This window comes from Sebastes fasciatus, chromosome 14, assembly GCF_043250625.1.
Source record: "Sebastes fasciatus isolate fSebFas1 chromosome 14, fSebFas1.pri, whole genome shotgun sequence".
Taxonomy (NCBI): Eukaryota; Metazoa; Chordata; class Actinopteri; order Perciformes; family Sebastidae; genus Sebastes; species Sebastes fasciatus.
In genome coordinates this window covers 28,483,682-28,509,289 of record NC_133808.1, presented here as the reverse complement: position 1 = coordinate 28,509,289, position 25,608 = coordinate 28,483,682, and the positions used below count along the sequence as shown (strand labels likewise).

The 25,608-nt window shown below is 41.8% G+C and overlaps 1 protein-coding gene across 22 annotated transcripts in view; it reads right to left on the bottom strand.

The window, feature by feature from the left end:
• caska (calcium/calmodulin-dependent serine protein kinase a) overlaps positions 1–25,608 on the bottom strand; it is a 142,398-nt gene that overhangs the window by 16,523 nt on the left and 100,267 nt on the right. For 13 of the 22 annotated variants that reach the window (XR_012596963.1, XM_074657718.1, XM_074657721.1 and 10 more), the window contains 8 exons: positions 25,237–25,358; positions 17,694–17,771; positions 11,845–11,892; positions 10,430–10,510; positions 4,224–4,412; positions 4,052–4,130; positions 2,667–2,752; positions 2,450–2,518 (listed from right to left, as the gene is read on the bottom strand). Coding sequence is in view for 21 of the 22 variants with exons in the window: in XM_074657718.1 (XP_074513819.1) it covers positions 2,450–2,518; positions 2,667–2,752; positions 4,052–4,130; positions 4,224–4,412; positions 10,430–10,510; positions 11,845–11,892; positions 17,694–17,771; positions 25,237–25,358 (752 nt within the window). In the remaining variant the exon portion in view is untranslated. The remainder of the gene's footprint in view (positions 1–2,449; positions 2,519–2,666; positions 2,753–4,051; positions 4,131–4,223; positions 4,413–10,429; positions 10,511–11,844; positions 11,893–17,693; positions 17,772–25,236; positions 25,359–25,608) is intronic. The other 9 variants (XM_074657731.1, XM_074657736.1, XM_074657739.1 and 6 more) reach the window with 1 other exon arrangement.

Here is a 25,608-nt window from a genome sequence, read left to right as displayed (position 1 = left end):
TCTTGAGGTTAGAGGTCAAGAGACCCCTTTGAAAATGGCCATGACAGTTTTTCCTCACCAAAAGTTAGACTACATTTGTAGTGTTATTTAGCCTCCTTCGCGACAAGCTAGTATGACATGGTTGGTATCAATGGATTCATCAGGTCTTTTAGTTTCATATGATACCAGTATCTTCACTCTAGCTTTAAAACTGAGCCTGTCACAACCTAAAAATGGCAAGTTACGTTAAAGAAATTAGTGAAGTTAAAACTAATTTGCCCTAACACGTTATCATTCCTTTAACTTTGATGGCCCTGATAACTACGATAGCTGTGATTATGGAGAAGATGAGATAGCGACTGAAATATGAAGTTTCTGCATAAATTTGGATATGCACTCTGAAATCTAAATTCTGAGCAGAAAATAAATGATGAGTAAAGAGATGCTTCTTCAGTGTCTTTGTGTATGAATTGATCATTTAAAACTCTTTGTATGGTGAAAGAATTGAAGTATTGTACTTTATGGAGTTATATTTGGTCGTATTTTTCTCCGTCTTCAGCTAAAAATTGCGATTGCTGTGGTTTGCGTTCAGGACTTTCCAAAATTAAAGTTCTGTTGTGGCTGAGCGGTCACTGAGTTTTTAGCCTAAATAAAGAAAACCACATCAGCCATGTCATCCCAGTTTTAGAATCTTTGCATTGGTTTCCAATTTCAATCCATGTTAAAATAATCCAACTAATTACATACAAGGTTTAACATGGCCACCAGATTACATCAGTAAATTCCCCTTCTGTCCCTAAAGACCTCTTAGATCCACTGGTTTAGTCCAGGACAAGAGCCAGTAAAGCTTTTGATTCGACTGCAGAGCTCCTTTTTGTATCTGAATTGTTGGTTTCTACTCCTGATTGCATTATAAGTCTTTTGGTCGTCCATGTTTACCCATGTGTTTGGGGCAGAAGGTGTCACGTGTAAACCATCTTTGTCTCTCTGTGTGCAAGTGTGTGTTTGTGTCAACAGCTGGGGGTGGACAAAATAACAGAAATACCTTACTGAACAACAGCCCTGCAGTAAAAATACATTTCCTCAAGCTCACAATGTTTGTTTTACTGTAAAGAATGCGTTAGGTGTTGGTTTAAAGCAGATTTTGTGAAGTATTTTTTGGGTCTCCACCATCTCCTGAGGGAAATATCTGGGTTTTAAATGCTCCACTATGTTCACGAGGTCTGTCTGACGTTCATGCTGGGCAGGTAGCATTTTAGTAGGTAGCACTTTTTTTTTTTTTTATGAAAACAGCTGCCTGCTGCTGGAACGGGGCTGATGAGAGCTGCGAGTCTGAACCAAAACAGTCGAGTTAAAAGACACTAAAACACTGCTGTGGAGGTAGAGACCCCTTTCATATTACACATCAAGTATTACAGTACAAGTGTTGATTAGTGCAGCTTTAACTTGATGGTTATTCTGTGTTTTTTTATTATGTGCTTGTCCTCGTGACTTAGGAGTTTATTTTGCAACGTTAAAGTTACTACAAAGAACTTTCAGCTGGTTATGAAACAGTCTCAGTTTAATACTGATGCCTCTATATGACCTACATCAGCAAACAAGACTGTCAGGGAGAAGATTGGCTATTTCTATATAGGTATCCTTAATGCTTGTCTTCGGATTCCCCGCGAAATCAGACGAAACGATTTACAGCACGCAGGTTCACCAGAAACTCCTCCAGCGGGGCCTCCAGCAGCGACCAGCCTGCCGCGGACAGACCCAGATCCGGCTTCGCTGGCGCTTTCGACTTGCGGGGAGGTGGAGAGCTCTGCTCTGCCAGTCCCCGCTGGGAACCAACACTGACACCACGCTGCTGGAGGCCCAGGGCGTATTGCTCGGCCCGCTGGAGGGACGGAAGCATCAGAACCAGGACTGAGCGGGGCAGACTGTCAGACCCTGCTGCGGTAAAATTAGAGGTTTTCTAAAGGGACTCTGGTGCTTGGAAACACTACCGCTCGTAGTAGCTTTAAAGAAATTTGCACTGTTCGCAGTGTTTCTGTTATTTTGTCCACCCCTGTAGTGTGTGAGTGTGAATACAGGACGGGATTGCACAGAGAGGTGAGGCTCATTGCTGGACCAGAGGAGGTCAAGGGGGAGGGAGGGGGTTCCGGTATCTTGGTTGTGAAATTGGTGTGCAGAAAATGCAAAACACAGCAAAACACACACACATACACACACACTGCACACACAACATACACACAACATACTTGTTTTACACACACACACACACACACACACACACACACACACACACACACACACACACACACACACACACACACACACACACACACACACACACACACACACACACAAACACACACACACACAAACACGCACTCAGTCAACAGGCGAGCAGTTAGTAACCAGATCAGGAGCTCACAACCAGCAGGAAAGAGAGGAGAGGAAGAGGAAGAGGAGGAGATGTTACCTCACACGAGGAGCCCTGCGTCCGGTAACTTGGCACTATTTTGAAGGTGATGCTGCCTCGCATCTCCCTCTGTGGACACACACACACACAAACAAACACACAGATAGCGTATTCTTATCTTGTGTTTAGCATGTGACATTTTGCTGATTATCACAGTAGCGATACACTGAAGCATGTACTAACACACTTAGTCATGATTATGCACACACACACTCACCAGCATCTTCTGCAGCTGCTCAACAGTCTGGTTGGCCACGCTGATGCTGTTGATCTCCCTGATCTCGTCTCCGATGTGCAACGTTCCTGAAAAAAACAAACAAAGTGGAATCAAACCTTTCTCCTCATTAAACGACATCACTATATTTCAGTAGCCTCTGTTGCTTTTTTTTTTCTCCCATCACAACTGTAGTAGAGAAAAGGCATCCTTTTGTAATTGGGCTGGCTTTCCAATTACCACACGATAAATCAGCTGGGGATTAATTAACAGTATGCTACCGTCACAATACAACAGCAGAGCAAGTGTCGCCTTCAACCACGAGAGCAGAGATGAACCAGCTGTTGAAATGTCGGGTAAAATGGATGCATGTGCAGACTTATCACCCTGCTCTTTGTCTCCTGTTGAAGTGAAGATGAAGGAGGATAAATTCTGACTGAAAATCTGAACAGTTCATGTCCTGCTTCTGCTTCCTGAAGGTATACATTAATAATAAGATGACATTTTCTGCAAACGTTAGAGCTGCAACGATTAATCGATTTGTTGTCAACTATTTTGGAAATCAATTAATCGGGTTTGAGTAGTTTTTTTTAAAGAAAAAAACTGTAAAAATTGTCTGATTCCAGCTTCTTAAATGTGAATATTTTCTAAGTTTCTTTACTCCTCTATGACAGTAAACTGAATATCTTTGAGTTGTGGACAAAATGAGACATTTGAGGACGTCATCTTGGGATTTGGGAAACACTGATCCACATTTATCACCATTTTCTGACATTTTATAGATCAAACAACTAATCAATTAATCAATAAAATAATCGATAGATTAATCAACAATGAAAATAATTGGACAAAATCTTCTATCACGTTATAGGTCATTTCATATCTCGATAATGATATATATCCCGATGTAGTATGTTTTCTGTATATATGAAATAACCACATGGTAAACCCTATTTTAGTCTACTCCTGTGTGACTTAAATACTTATTTTTAGTATAGTATTTTCTCATTTTAAGAACTTCAGTGCAAAATGATCATAACAGTTTTAAGTGAAATTATAGAGAAAAAATAAATAAATATAGCCTTAGCCTATATCACAATAGAAATAATATAGAAAAATATATACAATAGACGTTTTTATAATCAGTATACATGAAATAGGGAAGAGAAATTGATTATTGCAGGTAAGTTTAAGGTGATTATAATCACAGAATATCATAACGGCTTTTCTTCTGTGGAGCAAATTTGACTATTTTCCATATTTTACAAGGCATGGCTCTCTGTCCACTGTATATGAGTAGTGAACCTGAGTCTTACAGTCTGTAGAAAGCCATTTATAAAATGCCTTTAATGTCGGTGTAGGCATAAATGTGAGTTGTGAGAGCGTACCTTGTCTGTGGATCATTCCCCCGTGCATTATCCTGGCAACGATGCAGTGGTTTGACTCGTTCATCTTCAGCGTGATGCCCTGCATGAATTAACACACAGTGGATGATACAGTGATTAAAGTCTCAACAAAAAGCTCCAGTGTGAGTGCAGTAAAATATGTTAAACTGCGTACCATCGGCTCATCTGTGTTCTTCTGGAACTGGACCAGGCGGACCCTGGTGACGTTCTCCAGGTCCATGTCTCCGTTGGTGCTCTCCGGGGAGTCTCCGTTCAGGTAGGGCGAGGTGGGCGGAGGGGTCACCCTCAGAGCCTCGTCGCTGTAAACCTCGTGGGCCACCACGTCGTGGGCCTGCAACAAAGCCTGCGGACACACACATGCAGACACAGTTAGAGTAGCTCGGACTTTAAAAACAGGAGATGGGACAGTTTGGGGTCAGAAATCCAAGGAAATGCAGTTATGGAGGCTAAGGGGCCGTTCACATGTTGCGTCTAAAAACGCTTTCATCCTTTTATCCAAGGTGATTGGGAGGTTGCGCTCCTGTCATGCCTGTCGTTACTGAGCAACCAAAACCTGCGTGCTGCGATGGTGATGATAAAGTTGTGGTAATTTAGCAGGAAGTCTCACTGACTAAACTAAACAAAGTCAAAACAAAGATAAATGGATTTCCAGCACCGTGTATCCCTCACAGTAACTTTAGGGCTTGATTTGTCTGTGTCACTTTGACGGTTGACCTTTCAACCAGATGTTGTGACGTCCTCGAACGGAAAGGGTGAAGCAAGTAAAATAGTTTGTGGGACAGATCGTAAAGCTCTACGTAGCCCTGCACTAAAATGATTCACTTCTCCTCCGTATATTTACCGTAGACTGATATTTACGGAAGACAGAAAAGACGTCTGCCGGCTGTGATTGGCTGTTCCTCATCACATTACATGCGGTGCGCGTTGCCGCGGTCCAAAAGTTGAACTATTTTTTATCTCGGGGTGCAGCTGTCGCACCCTGAAAAATAGGCGCTTAGCCAGCTCTCGCTTTTGAGCGCGCCTTCTGCGCGTCTACATCAACAACAATGGATTTGAGGGCGCAAAAAACGCAGCATGTGAACGACCCTTTACTTGTTCAGAGTTGACAGAATATCAAAATCCACCTCAACAAAACATGTAAATAAAACCTTTCAGTACTTGTTTTGTAACTGTATTGATTCTTACATTTGACTCAAAGTGAACGGAATCCTGAACACTAAAAATACCACCTCACTCGTGGATATCACTAACGTGCATGGACAGCATCTCTTCATTCTCCAGTCAGACAGCTAACGAGCAGGAGGGATTTACATCACTCTCTACTCCGCCGTAGTTTCAGGTATTCCCCGTTTTCCTCAGGTGCCTTTGCTGTGTATCCCCTCTGTCTGTTTGAGTTAAAGCAGCATGTGTCGTGTAGCTGCAGAGCCCGCTGGTGCCTCACACCCACAGAGTTCAGCTCTACTCTACTGACAGCCGCAGAGGCCTCTGAGTGGCACTTTAACAAACCAGTCTGAACTTCAGAAGACAGCAGCCAAACCTCAACAAAGGGGAAACCTGTCACTGTCTTGCGTCACGCACGCACTTACGCACACACACACACCCGAGGATGGAGAGCAGATCAGCGAGGCAGAGACGTGAAGGCAGTGGCAGCGTCTCTAACTTCCATGTCAAACTACATCACACACAAAAGTAACTTCACGTTCCGAGACACGGAGGAAGTTAAGGTTGTGTGTGTGACTGTGCCCTAATGAGGACAGGGTTAAGGGGTTAACTAATCCTCTCATGCTGTGTGGTGTGGGTGTGCTTGAGTGAGTGCGAAAAAAGCAAAACCCACAAAAAAAGATAAGTGAGTAAGAGTGTGAGAGATAATGAACGCAGAGCGTCAGAGTTAGAGGAGAGATGTTGAGATTATCTGATGCCCCGGTCAAATTCTCTGAAAAGTACAAACTTTTTAAAAACAACCTTCGGTATTCAACGCGGCTGGGAACCTCAATAACAAACAGAAGGTGCTTGTTGACATCAGAGGTTTTCACATGAAAGAAAAGATGATGTAACATCGCAGAGATCCTGTTTGTAATGTAGTTGGAGAAAAGAAAAGGTCGTTTCTAAAGGTCACGGTAGAAAATACTAAAGTCAATCAGTGACATAAGTTGCTGCAGGAGGTTTCAAACAGGAGCACACTGCTATCACTCTTCTACAGTTATCTTACATTTTCTCTATAGATATCCACACCATTAATATAGCATCAAACAACTATTAACTATGTAAAGATATAGAGGAGTAATGTCTACCTGAGCAGAGAATGAAGTCTCTCTCCCTCTGTGTGTTTTGTAATCAGAGCTTCTCTGTGCTTTGTTGACATATCCAGGCCGGCTGTGTGTGCTTTTAATTCATGTTAGTGCATGTGAGCGTGCCCCACTGGCTAGCTCACGGCCGCCACTCTGCGCTGCTCTCATATGGCGGTTACAGCTAATAACGCCGTCCAGACCGATGGCGCCATTGCGGAAGCATAGCACCCACCCTCCGGTTCCCCCCACTGTTAGCTCTGTCAGCACTGTTGCCTTTGTTTTCACTGTTAGCGCTGTTAGCATCGTTAGCTGTGAGTTGGATCGGTGCATCCCTAGCCGGCTCAGCTCTCACCATGTTGAGAGCCGTGTGGAAAAAGCTCTCAATCTCGCATTTAGCACCTTTAACCTCAAACATCTTAAACATTAGTCTGAAGACAACCCTTAAAGAAATAGTTCAATATTTTGGGAAATATACTTATCTGCCTACCAATGCCTCTAAATCCTATTAATTTACTACTGAGTGGATCTTGTGATTGTTTTTGTGAAACGCTGTTTCAATCTCAGTTATTAAGATATAGTAACGTGGATGAGAAGTCTTTTAAGTGCTCCGAAAAATGGAAATTAAATGATCGAAAGCAACCAGAACAGCTACGGAGTGAAACCTCCTGCTGAAACACTTATTTTTTTTGTAAATATGTTTTATTGATTTTCACAGATTTTATCCCACAAAAATAATAGATACAGAAACATGTATAAATCAAACAAAATAAATATCATTCATCAGATCTGTTTACAGAGTTAAGTCCAAATTCCCTTCCCTATCCCCCTCCCTACCCATCCACCCATAGGGTCACAGGTTACAGTATACTTTTAGTTGCATGAAGGAAAGATAAACAATAAACAAAAGAGAGGGGGAAGAAATAATTAGGAGAATAACTTATAAAGAGAGAAAAATAAAATAAATAAATGAAAAAATAAATAAATAAATAAAAATAAGATAAAGAGAGAAAAAAGAAAGGGGGACGGGGGGGGGCTGCTCACTACTGTAATATGACGTTCATGTTTTCCACTCTACTCTGCGTCAAGGGGTTCCTGCAGAGAGTCATAAAAATCCAAAAAGGGCCTCCATATCTTAGCAAAAGTTTGAGAGGAACCTTTCAGGGTGTATTTAATTTTTTCTAGTTTTAAGAAATACATAACCTCTTTGACGCAGTGAGAAAAGGATGGAGGGGTGCGTTGTTTCCATTTTAGGAGAATCAAACGTCTCGCAAGGAGTGTAGTAAAACCAACGACCACACAGGCCTTGCCCGGTAGACGAGCGCTGGATTCCCTTGGTATTAAACCAAAGAGGGCCTGAAACACTTTTAAAAAAAAAATCCATACACAAAGAGAAATGTAAAAAATGACAATTTGAGGTTTTTTAGGGGGAGTTTGGTTGCTGGAACTATTTTCTTGGGGCTCGGTGACATCCCAGAGTCTCGTTGTTATAGCGAGGTTGCCAGGCAATAGCCGACGACACTTTGCACAGGAGTGCTGAGTGGATGGATTAACTACTGGTTGTCAAGAAATAATTACAGCATGTAACTCTGCTTAAAAACACTGTTTTTCTGTTTTTGTACGGATTAAACAAATGACATGTATTGTGTTCATTAGTGAGCTTTAGAGGTGTTGGGAAGCAGATTGTTTTTTTTTTTACCTTTGGACAGAACCAGGCTTTCTAGAGGTTTGTGTCTTTAGCTCGCTATTTATCAATTTTCTTAAAGTGGCAGTAGACAGGTTTTTTGCTTTAACTTATCATTATGAAATAAATGTTGATTGCACAAAGTAATGGCTGTAGAATAATGACATCATCAGCGTTTAGATTGGGTCCCTATAATCCTCACTTTCACTATGCAATTCTGTCTGCCCCCGAATACGATCTCCCGGGAAAATGAAGACTCCATTTATGGCACAAAGGAGGTGGTTGAAAATGAGTCTCTTGCCATTTTAAATGAAAAGATCAATAACACTTATATATGTCCGTTGAATATGAAGCTACAGCCAGCAGAAGCCGGTTATCTTGGCTTGTAACCTCACGGTGACGACAAGACAAGAGAAGTGTAAGGGAAACTTAAAAGCAACACGTTCTAACTAGGGCTGTCAATCTATTAAAATATTTAATCGATTAATTGCATAATTGTCCATGATTAATCATGATTATTTGCAAAATAATAGCACAATTTTTTATCTGTTCAAATTTGTACCTTAAAGACAGATTTGTCAAGTATTTAATACTCTTATCAACATGGGAGTGGGCAAATATGCTGCTTTATGCAAATGTATGTATATATTTATTATTGGAAATCAATTAACAACACAAAACAATGACAGATATTGTCCAGAAACCCTCACAGGTACTGCATTTAACATAACAAATATGCTCAAATCATAACATGGAAAACTGCAGCGCAACAGGCAACAACAGCTGTCAGTGTGTCAGTGTGCTGACTTGACTATGACTTGCCCCAAACTGCATGTGATTATCATAAAGTGGGCATGTCTGTAAAGGGGAGACTCGTGGGTACACATAGAACCCATTTACATTCACATATCTGGAGGTCAGAGGTCAAGGGACCCTTTTGAAAATGGCCATGACAGTTTTTCCTCGCCAAAATTTTGTGCAACTTCGGAGCGTTATTTAACCTCCTTTGCGACAAACTAGTATAACAGGTATTCCTGAGGTTTTCTAGTTTCATATGATACCAGTATCTTCACTCTAGTTTCAAAACTGAGCCCGCTACAACCTCTGAAAATCGATTGCGTTAAAGAAATTAGTGGTCTGCGCCCACATGAATCAATGCTAAAATCAATCAATGCTACTAGTAGGTGTAGCAGGCCCCTTCTCACCCACATCTATGAGGCTTATAACCACTGATAACGCCCCTTTTAACGACCTGATAACAGTCTTACCGGGTGGAAAACCACAACTAACTATTTTTCATTTGGATTTAAACAAACAAGATACACCATGTTCGTTAGAGAGCTTTAGAGGTGCTGGTTAGTTTTTTGTTTTTTTTTACTTTTGGACAGAGCCAGCTGTTGCCTTATTTCCAGTCTTTATGCTAAGCTAAGCTAATCACCTCTTGACTTTAACTATGCAGCACATAACACAGAGACACAAAAGTAGTTCTGATCTTCTCATCTCTCCCTCTCAGAAAAGAAAGCTAATAATTGTATTTCAAAAATGCTGAACTAGTGAGGACTGAAAAAACTACTAAATTCCACTAAAACACTAAATCCTCACACAGCTCGTCTGCCCTTCGCCAACTTGAACTCGTTGGAATGTAAAACTCGACGGTGCCCCTTCCCCTCCGTCAGTTTACGCTCTCGTAGCGCTATGAGGGCGCCGGGCCTCTGACCCGACACAGCACATCTCATCAGACTACGCCTTATTGACCTCCCTCCACACCTCCCCTCCCTCCTGCACTTCACAGTCCTTTCCACTCATCTTCATCACTGATGTTTTCTCACTCTCTTATCATTTCATTTTGATAGACTTTTCTTCTCCTTTGTCTCCTCCCCCTCCCCCCCTGCATCCCCTCTCTCTGCTGGTCTTGTCTGTCTGATATCGAGCCGACCACTGATCAGAGGCGGAAATCAGACGCATTAATGTGATAGGATTAGCAGGGCAGGCTGCTGACAGCCCTACAGTGACTTTCCCTTGACTGGATTAACTCCTTGCTGCTCACATCCTCAGACCCAAACACACATCTAATCCAGCAGAATTACTCTTAAAGGATGTTTCAAGTATGTTCACTTCAATTTAAGAGGTACATTCAAATATTAAATAAACACCATAGACTGTGACCTTGAATATCTGTTTACCACATTTATTTGGATTAAAATGAAACCACTTTACCGCTCTAACTGACACTATGATGTAGAAAATGAAGCTGAAAAAGCACCTGTGTTTCTCTTTTTAGCGCTTTCTAACCTCACGTAGAGTGAAGTTGCAAAATGTTTGTTAAGAGGCCTCCTGAACCCGTCTGAGAGGTATGACGGACACGAGTTTGTGTGTGTTTTTTTGACTCACCATGAAATGCGGCTGGGTCAGTATCCGTCTGAGTTCTTTAGCTTCGTGGTTCTCTGGGTAGCAGGAGATCTCTTCCAGTACCTGGAGATGTAGAGAGACAGGAAACAGTTTGCTTTTTAACTCGCAGTAGTTCTTCTTAGTCTTTACGCCCAAATCACACTCGTACCTCAGCACCCTTTTGTACCTGCAGACAGCGTATGGAGAGCGACCAAACAACCCCCCCAATCAAACTGGCTCTGACACCGCCTCCAACATCTCCACAGCCAATGTGAGACCAACTTTGGACACCACTCAGGGAGTCAAGGGAGTCGGTCAAGGCTCTGCCCCGCCTCCTCCTGCCCTTTTGGACGTGACTTGATGTCAGCTCCAGTTATGTTGCGCCTGACTGGTGAATGTGGCATTGTAGAGGTGAGGCCTCTGAGGGTGTGTGTGAGTGTGTGAGTACTACTGAAACCTGCATTGTGAAGTTATGATGCTCTCCCTTCCTTTAGTATGCCTGTCAATCAGCGGAGTGCCATACAATCTCAAGGTTGTACTGAATGCTGACAAGACAAAATGCGTTTTAGTCTCAAGAAACCAGAAATAAAAAGTTTGCATCTCGTTGCCATTCACACACTTCCATGGTACTGAAACTGTCCAATCGTATATATACCTGGGAATTCTCAGCTGGACAGGCAGTCTCACCTTTAAACAGCACAGAAACTAAATAAAAAAAAGTGTTTCTTATATCAGAATATTTCTGTTTTGAGGACGAGAAGATGAGTCTATTAGTCTGTTAGACACAAAAACATGGGACAAAAGGGTCCAGGTTGAAAAATATGTTTATATTTAGAAAGATCTCCTGCAGAAGCAGACTCAGTTTATCACTTCTTACCGGAGCAGATCTCGAGTCTGCTTCACTCTCGTTACCTCTCAGGGTAAATACTGAACTTGGACAGACTGCCTTTCCACTACTTTGCACCTTATAAAGAGGATTTTAATGTCTCGTCTACTGGCTGATTTTGAACTTTTAACATTGAATCCATTAAATGTCTTCTATGTGTGTCCTTTTCTCTCTCTCTCTTGACTACAGAAAGTATAGTGCTGTTTTTTGCTCCTTCAGATGTGATATTGAGGGTCACAGGTATCCATCCTGCTTTTATTTGTGCTTTATTGATCATTTTAGTTCCCTAACCAACCCCCTACTTGTATCTAAGAAAAGCTGAGCCTTGCAAATACATTCATGTTGTTTGTTTATCTAAATAAAGGAACAGGTGTCCTTCTTTGAGTCACACCAGTAGATCACACCAGGAGGTGACCTTCATGGATATTTTCCAGTTTCACTACCCCTCAGTCCAAACCAGCTCCAGTTCTGCCTCCTGCTCTACACGTTAGTAACGTGAACATGGCACCGTGGCAGTGTGTCGAGAGCTTACATATTCCAGATGTTTCAAAGCGCCACTTGCTTCATCTTGGGAGGAACTCTTAAGTGGAGGAAGACACAGGAAGAAGGTTACACAAGCTGTTGACTGTCCCGATTAGAGAGCTCACAGGTGATGACAGAGGTCAGGGGGAAAGTGAGACTCCGCCCTGCCTTTAATCAATGCCAGCCAGTTTGAATGGGCTGTGAATTTGTGAGATTAGTATCTACAGCCAAAGCAGTTAACTTCACTCCCAAGAAAGATTAGCTCTCTAACGCTAAGAGGACTCATTGAGCTGATGAGTTCGGAGGTAAAGAGAGAGAGATATTAGTGCAGTCAGAACAAAGCTTTGAAGCACCTTATCGCTGCTCTGCTGGGCCACAAACCCACAAGAGTCCACTGGAAGCTGCAGTCTGATTGGTTCAAAGACTTCCAGTGTCAGCCAGAGTGAATCAATAGAGACAGAAGTGAAGCAGGAGGAAGAGGAGGAGGAGGAAGAGGGGGTCGTCCCTGAAGGCACAACCAACATTAAATGATGAGTTAATCTGAGGTGAAACTGTATTGAAGCAGTCCTCAAGCATCAGCAGAATTACCTTTACTTAACGTTTACTTGGACCAAAAATAATAAAGTCAGAATCCCACCTGCATGGATGTATATTAATACAGTCAGGTGGTTGTCAAACACAGGAAAAGCCGAGCACTGAACAACTTTCTGTTTGATTCTAGGATTAAAAATTTGGGCCGTCCTCGACCAAAGAAATTCTTAGTCAACTTCTTAATGGATTTAATCGACGGATCTGCAAAAACTGAGATCTTCCTCAAAGAATCCCACAAAAGCACCAGTTTAAATCTGATGTTTACCAGAGATGTGCTCATAAGTTTCTTGGAAATAACTCATTCAGCATGAAAAAAGCATAAAAAATGACTAATTGAATAAAGAAATCTGAGTCGACTAAGACAATAACGACTGATTAGTCAACTAATTTACTGAAGACCTTTATACAACGGCGGCGTGGCGAATAAATGACATAAAAATGCAAAATACTCGCCTGTGAATATTATATGTCTAGGGCTTTTATTGTGAAAGGTAGGAACGGATCTGGTCTGGTTCGGACTACGGAGCCTCCGTGTTGTCGTTTCATAAATATAGGCGCAACTCAAGCGGTTCCGCACAACGTGATTGGTTAATGCCTTTATTCACGATGCGAAAGCTCAGAAAAACGACCTTGTTCTGAACGAAAAAAAGTAGTTGTCCGTATGGAGTAACACCATCTGAGTCAAAAAGTTTTGCTTTCTATATTCCCACATCTCCCAGATTGTGTGGTCATTTCTTCTATCATTCACCATCTGCTGGGAACTCCTGAGAGGTGAAGAAAAACTTGAGCTCTCCTCAATCCTGGAGCAGATAATGTTACTTTCCTACGTATAAAAAGCTGATAAGTCATTTTATCCCTGCGTTTGACAACATGTATGCATCACTCCCAAGAATTTTAAGCTGCTCAGGACAAACTCAAACTCTGAGATGCTTGAAAAAACGCACAGTTTAGTGTGTTTATAATGCTGAGGTGTCTGTAAGGCTCTTTGTAGAGACAAACCTAATAAAAGACACACAAGATCACTCCCTCAAAACCCACACAGACAGCGTCACATCTGTTGTGGGTCCATCCACAAGTCTTGATCCATCCAGACTGATCTAAGTAGGAAAATTGTGAAGCAGACTTCTCGGACACAGCGTACCAGAGCTTGTGTTAATTAGCCGGGTCTCTTTGACATGAACCAAAAGCCACATAAAAGAGAGCTCGGCTCCCCTAAATGGCTTTCTCCGTCTTTAACAGCGCTGGGATTTAAGACGCCAGCCCTCACCCACTCCCTCACTGTTCAGACTTTTTAATTGCTCCCCTCGAACAAAGCACACAACGCAGGAAAACACAGCAGCGTTTTGTGTATCCGCACGCACAGACACACTCACACGTTTACCCTCACACACTTCTTTCACACCCCTTGTTAAGCAGCGGTTCCTGTTCGAGTGTTAGAGGACACTGAGAGGTAAACACATAAAGCCCAAATAACAGTGTGTGTGTGTGTGAATTCATCAGAGCCAGGGTCAGACCCCAGAGACCATAATGCTACACTCTGTAAAGAGAGCCACACTAATCGCCCACAAACACACTTTTGATGTGTGTGTGCGTTACATCCAGCAGCATCTCTGATGAGGAAGGTCAAACACTGAAGCCAGAGGTTTTATTATTATTATTAAAGCAGCTCTGTGTAAACAGGCCAGTGGTTCTGTGGTACAGCTGCTCTGACAATGAGCCCGAGTCACAGGGAGTCGGATCACGAACGAACAATAAAACCTCAAGAGCTCACTGAAGTCTGAGAAGAAGCTCACAAAGGACTCGATAACTCAGCATAAATAATTGAATAATTCAATCTCTCTCTCTCTATTTTTTTTGAGTCAATTTAATTTCAGTGTAGCTGTAAACCAAACTGCAAGAAGGTCTGGACCCTGTATTTATAGAGTTTACGTGTTCATGTCGCCTCCTCCGGATGCTTTAGATACCTGCACCGCATGACTTTTTCATGCGACTCTGTTGGAGCCCAATGCCTGCTTTAATTTGTTAATAATAGTAATATTTTGGTTTTGTTTGATAACGCTGATATATTAATTTGTGGCTATGGAAAGTGTGTTATTATTTGATTGATTATTAGCTAATTAATGCCGGCTCGTTGGAGTAAGAGGACGGTGCGTGTTAACACCTCTGCCCCCTTGATAAGCAGGTGACTGCAGCGCCTTTCTTTATCAGTTCATCAGGACATGGGAGAGAGGGTGTTCTCAGGTATGCAACCATACAGTTTTAGACCGCTGCTAAGCGCCAAATATGAAGTGAAAAGTGTCCGATCACACCGGCCTCTTTCTCCGCTGTTCCGGTAAGGCTGATCCGATTTTTGTGTGGAGAATCTTGGAAAATAAAAACATGGAAATAAGTAAAATGTTGTGACTCCTTGGATGCTCTTAGCGTATATCCTGTAGAATCATCACCAGGAAACAACGAAAGTACTGCTCTTTTACACTTTAGACTTTAAAGGACCAGTGTGTAGGATTTAGTGGCATCTAGCAGTGAGGTTGCAGATTGCAACCAACTGAATAACCCTCCTCCTTTTCCAAGCGTATCGGAGAACTATGGTGGCCTTCAGGTAACGTAAAAACGTGTTTGGTTTGTCCCATAGAAATAGAATATAGGAGTAGAATGGACGTTGCCATTCATATTAACATAGCAGGATGGTCAGAGCACTTTTATGTGTACCGTTGCCACTGCGACCAACTTACGTATAAACTACACCGACTTACAGCAAGTTGCGAGTGTCTGTTTGCCGCGAGGAAAAACCCGCACGGAGTATAAGTCATCTAAATGTTCAGCCGTGACATTGAAAATCTTTTAGATAACACTAAGCTACGCTTTCTGTACTCCAACACAACAAACACTCTCGTTTTCACCATGGATGTATTCCACTATTCCACCGTTGTCTTCCGGCAACACGTCACCTCGCCAGATTTCACAACGAGACTTCTCTTTGAGCGAGACTCTTTCCATAATGTCAGACACTTATAATAACAATCAGAGCCTGCCATGGCAAAAACAAGCACTTTTAGTGGACGTAAATGATGTCGCCAGCTTGCCCCAATAGAATTACATCGCAGCCCGTGAGCAGCTGCCGTCTACAGCGCTCTCTCTCAATACTGGACCAATTTCACAAGTTGTTGTCCCTATTAGTCAGTTAGACACAGAAACATGGAAGAAAAATACAGAAGTTATTCTTTAGCAGCGAAGACAACATGCAGCAAGTCAGTAATCGTCTCCTTTTCAGTAGCACACATCTATAAAGCCATCTCCACTGCAAACCTTCTGCATGCTGTGATTTCCACTCACTATCACAGTGAATCAAAGGACACAAACAGACTCTTATTCAGCGATGAGACCTTGACATTATCCCTCTACATCACAAAGTGAATGAAAGAACACCGCCGTTGTCAAAGTGTGAAATCTGAAGCTGAAATATAATTTCTGTGGACCCAAAAAGCAAAAAACTTATCACTCTCCATCTTTGTCTTTAAGGTCAATATTTCAGAAACTGACTAAACTGATTTTTACCAGCGACTCCCATCAACTTTAAAATTGGAAAAATGACTTATTAAATTGCTCTCGTGGACCCCGGCGCCGTAAAACTTTTCTCAAATCGCATAAATGACCTTTTAAACCTTCGCTTCACAGAAATTAGGTTTTTTCTCGTGACAGCTCAGGATTACATTGATCCAATGAGCAAGGCGTGAGAAATATCCTACAGAGTTGTATTCGCTGAAAGGGAGCACTCTAGTTATGATATATGACCACCGTGAGGTCGGAATTTCATCAAACAGACCCTTAAATACTTCCGCAGCCCCACTTTTGATGAAGATTTTGATTATTCTAATCATTTTCATACATTTTTTAAATAAAGATTATCTCTAAGGAATGACATTAAATGTAGCTGAGGCCCACACCCGGGACACACCTGGTTGTGCCAAGACGCCCACATCACACTGAGAGCAGCTTCACTACATGATCAGAGCAGGTGAGCAGAATGATCCGCAGCAGTGATGCGTTAGAGCTTTAGTGAGCGAGAGAGGGATTAATACAGAAGTGTGAGCTTAAAGAGAAAAGCCAGCGACTAGCGAGACTGTCATCTTCACAGCGTATTACATTCATTATCACACAATTCACATGAAGAAGAACAGGACAAACATGGAAGTGCTTATATGCTCGTCTTAAAGGGACAGTTTTGAAGTGGGTTTGTATGAGGTATTTGTATTACCTGCACTACATGACGGTCGGCACATCCCAAGTTTGGAGAAGCAGACAGGAGTTACCGCACGGAAGCGAAACATATTTTAGTCTAAAAGAAAGGCCCACTTAAAAAAATCAATATTAGTTTAAGTGTGCACTATATTTAGAATATTTTCAACGTTTTACCTTGCCGTCAAGACAGCCCTTTCCGACGGGGAACTGAAGCTCTATGCTCTCACCAAAGCAACCAGACTCCATTGAAAATAACAGTAACGGGAGGTTGGTCTACCACTGCCTCGATCGGTTAGTTTGTTTGTTTTACTGTGGGACTTTGGTAAGGCTGACCTGAATGCTTCAACCGTTGCCATGGTAATCGACTTCCAAATCGGTATTTGAATTGCTTTGTTTTTGTTTGTTTTTTTTGCTATGTAATAGTATGTAATAAAGTATAAATCCCAAAATAGCCCATGAAATAAGGAATAAATCCACAACATGATTAATTTTTCATATTTAACATGAATTATTATTAGTTATTCTCAGACGGATATCGCTGTTTATTGTGTGTAGAGGTGCGTGTGTGTACAGTAGTGGGGCACTGAAACGGGGAAGATGGAGACAGACAGACAGAAGAACATGTCAGCCTGCTGCACCGCGAAGCTTTGAATAACTTCGAAGAAGAAGAAAAATGGTATTCAGGACAGCCCTAGCTAGTGCTTTGGTTAGTTCGGATTCATCAAAGTCAAACAAGAAAAGTATACCAGCAACCCCCGTGTTCTGCAAGGTAAAAATACAGTTTTTGTCAATGGAGTCTGGTTGCTTTGGTGAGAGCATTGATGGATACAACGGCTTCAGTTCACCTTCAGAAAGGGCTGTCGGACGGCAAGGTAATGCGTCTGATATTGATTCTTTTAGGTGACTAAAATACATTTTCCGTACCTCATACAACCCTACTTCAAAACACCCAAACTATCCCTTTAAGGTGAGAAAGTGTGTGTGTGTGTGTGTGTGTGTGTGTGTGTGTGTGTGTGTGTGTGTGTTCACCTCTTTGGCTCTCTGCACGGCATCACTGGGGGGGTTTCTGATATTCGGGGACGACTTGGTGTTGATCTTATCGTAGAGCTGAAACAAAAGATTAAAATCAAGTCAATCAGAGCAACACAGTGAGGTCAACATGATCAACGACGTCTCGTAAACAGCTGACCGATCAACGGGTTTATCAGGTGAGATAAAGTTGATCACGGCTGCTAAACCTCTGTAAAATGCCGGACGGGTTTCTACACTAGTACACTACAATATTGTTTTGAAATGGATAAAGAAATACTCTTTTTCAATACTTTGAAAAGTGAACATGTCTCTCTAACAAGCCTCATTTTTATTGAACAGATTGATACACGAGCTGCTGTAAAATAACTTTACCCGAAGAAAATCAGTTTACTTTATTTTATTTAACCAGATGTAATGTCATTAAAGACGACGCTAAAGCAACACGAAGATGCACAATATATTTATTCTTTTGGATAAAGCTTTGTAGCTTTATGAGGCCAAAAAGTAGTAGGGCTGTCCTTGAACAGAAATACTTAGTCGACTATCACTGATATGATTTGGACGACTAACGATTAATTGATTTAATCGACAGATCAAAGTTTCTCCACAAAGAATCAAACTTTATGTGCTCATACGTTTCTTAGAAATAAGTCATTCAGCATGAAAAAAGTATAAAAACATTACTAATCGACTTAAGAAATAAGACTAAGACCAAAACGGCTGATTAGTCAACGAGGGTCTTTTCTCCAAAAAAAAAAAAAAAAAATCTAGTTATTTCTTTACATTAATAAAAAACTAGCGAGAACAATTTGATGATATGGTGTTAAAATCCGATTAATATTATAATGCAGTGCAAACAATGTGTCGTTAAACAGTTTGCTTTCTTACTTTAGAGGATCTCTGAATCAGTTGAATTTTCTTTCATTCCCATCACAAGACGTTTAAAGGACCTTGTTTACTGTAAACTGTATTATGTGGCAGCAACCACAGCTATATTTGGCTGTGCGGAGACATAATCTGGTTAAAAGTTTGGTATTTTTCAAGTGAAATTGGTTCAAAACAAAGCAGTTATCCTTATTTATCCTCAGCGCTCTCTCTCTCTCTCTCTCTCTCTCTCTCTCTCGCTCTATTTGGCTTCGTCAATACCACTTTTTTCTGTTTTGCTCTTCTTGACATCGAACTGTTAACAAGAATGAACTGTTTTCTCATCTCTCTGATTGAAGGACGACAGACACACGAGCTCTGTTTATAAAAAATATCCCAGCTGACTAATAAACGGCGCTGACTAGACCGGCAGTGTATGGGCCCAGTCAGAGGCGAGGAGCGTGGGTGTATTTAAGAGATTTTATGTTTGTAGACAGAAAGGCCCTGAAACACAGTGTGAACAAAGGCAGCAGCTGTGCGCTCCAATCAAAGCGGAGGGCGGCTGCAGACGACTGCGGTCATCTAAAAACAACTATCGCCGTATTCAAAGACACAACCGTGAGATGTTTGATGAGCAAATTGTCTGGTGTATTTTCCATTTAACCTGCTGTACAGTACGTAACACACACACAGAGGAAAGCACTCAGAGGCAGACACAAAGAGTGACAGACAAACAGGCCTTTTGTACCAGACAGTTCAACTCAACCCTGAGACCCAACGCTCTTCAGTCTCTCCCTCACTTGACATGTGACGTTTGACATCATCACAGAGCATGTGATGGATAAACAACAACATTAACCTCAAAAATTCTTTATGATCTGCATTTGGAGTATTGAATTTAGGAGTAAAGAAACCAGGTTGTGACAGAAGTTAGACCACAGCTGACTCCTGTTTATAGCTGGTCATGCTCAAAAGGCGAGACACAAAGCCTGCCATCATAGAGAGAGAGGTGAGATGCGATGTAACGTACAAAATGGGGAAAACTGCGCACACTTTCGAAAAGTCTCTCCTGGAAGACAGTTGTGTGGTGTTGCACTCAGTTGTACACACAAATAACGAATCTGAAAACAAAAGGAGTTTCTCACCTTTGCATACCTGCCCTATCGCGGTGTTATTTAAGGTGCTTAATGCGAGATTGGGAGCATTTCTGTTGCCTCCACACGGCTCTCAACATGGTGATGGCTGACCCTTTCAGCTATTTACAAACTTAGCACAGCTAACGTTGACTCAGCTAGTGCCAGCGTTCACGCTATTCAAAACTAGGGCTGTCAAAGTTAATGCAATAATAAGGCATTAACGCACACATTTCTTTAACGCATTAAAGCTAGAGTGAAGATACTGGTATCATATGAAACTAAAGAATCTAAGGAATCCATTAATACCAACCATGTCATATTAGCTTGTTGCGAAGGAGCCTAAATAACGCTTCAAACTTACGCTACATTTTGGCGAGGAAAAACTGGCATGGCCATTTACAAAGGGGTCCTTTGACCTCTGACCTCAAGATATGTGAATGAAAATGGGTTCTATGGGTACCCACGAGTCTCCCCTTTACAGACATGCCCACTTTATGATAATCACATGCAGTTTGGGGCAAGTCATAGTCAAGTCAGCACACTGACACACTGACAGCTGTTGTTGCCTGTTGGGCTGCAGTTTGCCATGTTAGGATTTGAGCATATTTTTTATGCTAAATGCAGTACCTGTGAGGGTTTCTGGACAATATCTGTCATTGTTTTGTGTTGTTTATTAATTTCAAATAATAAATATATACATACATTTGCATAAAGCAGCATATTTGCCCTCTCCCATGTTGATAAGAGTATTAAATACTTGACAAATCTCCAATTGAAAAGATAAAAAATGTGATTAATTTGCTACTTAACTACTGTATGGACAATCATACAATAAAAAACTCGTATTGACCTTCTTTATGCTGTATGCTTTGCCAATCGTGAATAATTATGTGCAAATCATGTAGAGCTGCATTAATACTTGCTGTCCATAATACATAATGCTTGTCATGGTGCCTGGCAATGATGTTGCTGTTCTGTGCCATTGTTTTTTTACATGATTTTTTTTAAAGATTTTCTATTAAAATATACGTAAGTGTCAAAAAAATCTGGGTTGATGTTATTTTGGAGAAAAGTTTTAATGGGATAACCAGTGTGGTTTCCATTACAGTGGAAAACAACCCAACGTCAGCTAATGAAACGACAGTAAAACACATCTGGTATATTTCTGTGGAGTGACCCAATAGTGTAATTCTCTATAACAGCCCATCCAGACGGACACACGAGGTCCAGCAGACAGAGGGAGGGAAGGACAATAAAAGGGATTGTGGGTTTATATATATAAATGAAAATGTGTGTGTATTTCTGTTAGACGGAGGAGGATGCTTCATCTCTCCCTGCTGGGAAAATCTGACACCACCAGAGCAACAAAAAAAGGGGGTCGTGGGAATGACGACACACGTCTCTAGTGTGCATCTGAACCCCCTCCCTTCATGAACAAACTGCCTCTGAAAGACAAACAACAACAACAGTCCTCAGGAAACCCTTATAAGACGACCATAATAATAAACCAGACAACCCGAGGGCTGAATCGTACTCAGTGCCACCGAGTGCGTGCCGTCCCACATGCTGTCTGCAGCCACTGAGCGTACACATGCATATTTACCGCACTCTTGTTCTTTCAAGGGGAGAGTTGTCAACATCTTTCTGCCTTTGTTGAGTGTTAAACAAAGTTGAGCTGACCTCTGAGGGGTTTTGTTTGAAAACCACATGTGCAAAGATTCTGCAGCACACAACTGTAAAAAAAACATTTACAGGTAGGAAATGTGTATCACACGCTGAGAAGCAAGCAATGATAATATCAGGTATGCAGATTATAATCTTTAAACATTTGACAGGCACAAGCCTGATTGCATCACGCCTTTGCGGGTGCGTCTGTTATGTGCCGACAGCTACAACAAGCTTATTTTAAGATGAGAACAATATTCATTTCTTAATAGTGACAAGTAAATTCAGACATTTCCTTAAGGGCAACTTGCCTCCATTAGCCAGGAAGCCTAAGGAGCTTCGGAAACTAGCACACAAGGAAAAAAAAACCACAAATGCACTTGACTAAAGCGCCTCATTATACATGTCAAACTCCGAAAATACACACACACACACACACACACACACACACACACACACACACACACACACACACACGGGGATGCCGGGCTGCTGACTTTAAATTAGCTCGAGGCATCTCTTGACAAAACACTTCTTCCTGCAAACACATCAGAAAGAAAAAGCAGGAAGAAAACACACTCACCCAGGAGACGGTAAGTGGTTTGTCAGAAACAACGCAGCCAACACAAGAGTGTACACTAGTTGTTAAAACCGGGAGGCTCCATCCGCTCAGTGTCTACAGGATTTCTGGTTTTCCTCGGGAGTGTTTCAGGGCTACTTTCAGCCGCACACATAGTGATGGGAGGCTGTGCTTGTAGTGTGAATGGCACTGAGGCCTGACAATAGGAGCCATTGTTCCTTCACTGCACTCCTCTGTCCTCCTCTGACTCCCCCCTCCTCTCGGAGCGGGGCAGGGGTGTGAAACGGAGGCTGAAAAGGAGACATCTGCAGCCCCAGGCTCCCTCTGACACTGCTGCACACACACACACTTGGCAGATCCACCAGTCTCCTGCAACCCACTTCAACCTATTCAGCCTCCAGCAACCGGGAGAGCCTTTAACACAACACACACACCTCTCTTCAGCAAACCCTTTTTCCTCTGCAAGTCCCAGTAGTTCCCCTCAAATGTTTTCATTTCAGCCTCTTAAGACGAGTTTGCGTCTTGGATCTTGTTAAAGAAGAAAAATACTGATTTAAGCGCCAGTCTTTGCAAACATCTGCAGCAGCTCATCGACGGGGACACGAGCTTACGTCTAAGTTTGAATCACAGAGCCAGCTCTGAACTAACCTGACCTGCTAGAAGTTTATGTACACAGAACCACCTGAGAAGCCGTCATTGGAAACGGTTTGGTAAAGGGCAGACACTCCGAAAAATAATGCAACTTTCATCAGTAAGAAGAAGCTGTCAGATAAGTGGTGCTTGTTATTAGCAACATAACATGCAGGTATGCAAAAGCCTCAGGGAAAATGAAAAAAATCAAATACGTTTGTCCTAAGTCTAAATATTTGTATCAAAGTAGTTGAATATGAGCATACACTACATAAATTGCTATTTTCCAGCATTCGCTGTTATCATCATCAGATTGTGTGATTTGTATTTCTTAATGTTTCTCCTCTAAATGACTCAATTTTTTGGAAAAACATTCTTGTAAATTGTCACATCCTGCCGACAAATCTTCTGTTTAACACCCCGAGACGCAGAGAGAGAACAGAGTAAACAAAATGGATTAAGGGAATAATAACAAGACAAAATGATGCTCTCAGAGTGTCAGACAAAACTGTGTACTAATCTAAAATGCTGTCTAGCTCCTCCGCCGGCTGCTGGGAAACGGTTATTTTGTGACCCAATATGGTGCTGGTGATGTGGTGAAGCAGTTGTTGAGCTGCAGGTCAACCGACTGCTGCTGTGACCTGCAGCTCAACAGCAACCGGCCATCAGTCAAGTTCAGCGCTCACACTCTGCTGCCACACACACACACACACACACACACAGACACACACACACACACACACACACACACACACACACAGACACAGACACAGACACACACACACACACACACACACACACACACACACACACACACACACACACACACACACACACACACACACACACACACACACACACACACACACACACACACACACATGCAAATGAAATACGGGAGGAGCTTAATGACACATTTAAAAACAACATGACCTTTTTAGAAGCTATTTATGACTTATATTAATCATGCAATCGCAAAGGCCAGTGCATAGTGCTAAGTCATAGCCAAGGGCTCTAACTACTGGCCTGGGGGCCTTATCCAGCCCGCTAGACACTTTACAAAACCTCCCAACATGTTTAATATTTATCCCTAAGTGAAGATTCAGACTGAAAATATTCCTGTGTTAAAACAGCACAGGTGACTGCATCGGTTGGGGCGTGTTGTTTATTGTAATAGCGAGACACTGTCGGTGTGAATGTGACTTGCATACGTTTCTTTACGTTTGGAAGTGTCCCCAGCATTTTATTTTAGAGCGATCATATCATTTTACAGCCAAGGCTGCAAAACTGGAGTACAAAACTTGGCTTTTAAATTTCACATTTAATATTTCTCAAGCTGCTCCCAACTGTGCAACCTGTCAATATAAATACATTAGCTTTACTGTGGAGCACCAGACGGCAGAATAAAGGTTCACCTGGAGGACAGACAGCTTCAAGAGAGGTGGACATTTAATTATATTTAGTGGACTTTAAGTGTGAATGTTTCCTGTATCGTATGCAAGGAGAAAGTTGCAACATGACCAGTGGACCCCAGATAATCAGAGTTTGAGACCCCTACAGCGCAGAAGGATTTGGGTCAGGTGGAATATAAAGGAGGGATACAGTGATTACTGGTCTCAGACCTTTTAAACAGCACAAACTGTGAGGTTTGAACATTTAGTACTGTCCTATAAATCTGAAGTACAATCTTTTATATTTCTGTGCATAATTTTAAATTGCAACACGATGGCTGACATACCGTTTGATTGGTTGATTGACATACTGCACAACGATTAGCATTAGGGATGTGCGTGATTAACAATTTGAAACGGCTCTTGTAATGTACGCAATATTTAGTAATTTGACTTTTAGACTAGACAACTTGTCAAAGTTTAAACTTTTAACACCAATCGGGAAACTAGTCGTTAGAAACATCCTGAATTGGCATAAAACACCTGTTATGTGCAGTTACAGCTTCCGTTGGAGGCTAAAATAAAATGACAACAATGCATGTAAATAAGAAAAAAAACCACTGATTGAATCATTTCTTATTTGCGTGACTATCCAACATGATGACACAGCAGTTTAATGTGTGCAGAATCATAAAAGTTTGTGTTGTTATTTTGCAGCAGCCGGATGTTGGAGCCACATAATTTCATAAAGGTAACCATGATCAAACAAGAACAACTATGTCTGTCTTACTCGTAGCGTTTTGAACTGAGTGAAGCTGTGGTGAGACAGACCTGGATGTCTGTTCTCAGTATAATGTTAAAGACACAGTTTCAACCACAAAAACCAACACCTCGCCGCCTCGTCTGAACAAAACGGCCATTTCATCACGTCCTCTTCACACTTCTGCACCACGCGCACCGCGCTGGACACGACTACACCAAAGTGTCAAGTAAAGAATAATATATAAATAATACGCCGTCACTGTCAATGCTGACAACCCAGTTACTCTTTTCTTTAATTCAAAAGGAACCGCAGTTGCTGCTACTAGAAACATAAAACACACTTCCTGTTGCCGGAGGATTAAACTTGACTTTTTGAAGCTTTTATGAACTGCGTAACTAACAAATCATTATTCTGTTCCATTAGTTATCAATAAAGTAGAAACTCCATCATAATAAAATAAAAACAAATGACTCATAAAAGGTGGATTTATTCCAGCGTGTGTGACACTTACATCGAGCAGTGTGTGTAGATGCTGGTCCTGGAAAACACTGTGAAGGAAATCTAGATCCTTTTCACTGCAGTCTGTCAGAGCGTGGATCTCCTCTAAACTGTCCAACACCTGAGACACAGCCCCTGCAACACACACACACACACACATTAGAGCAATGGTCCATCGGTCACCTCAAGGCTCTCTGAATGCATTTGCGGTGGGGCATGCACATGCACTGAAACATTTTATGAATCATTCAACCTCTCTGCTTTTCTGATGTGAACATTAAAGGGATAGTTTGGGTGTTTTGAAGTGGGGTTGTATGAGGTATTTATCCATAGTCAGTAGATGACGGTCGGCACTGTTTGGAGAAACAGACAGGAGTTACCGCAT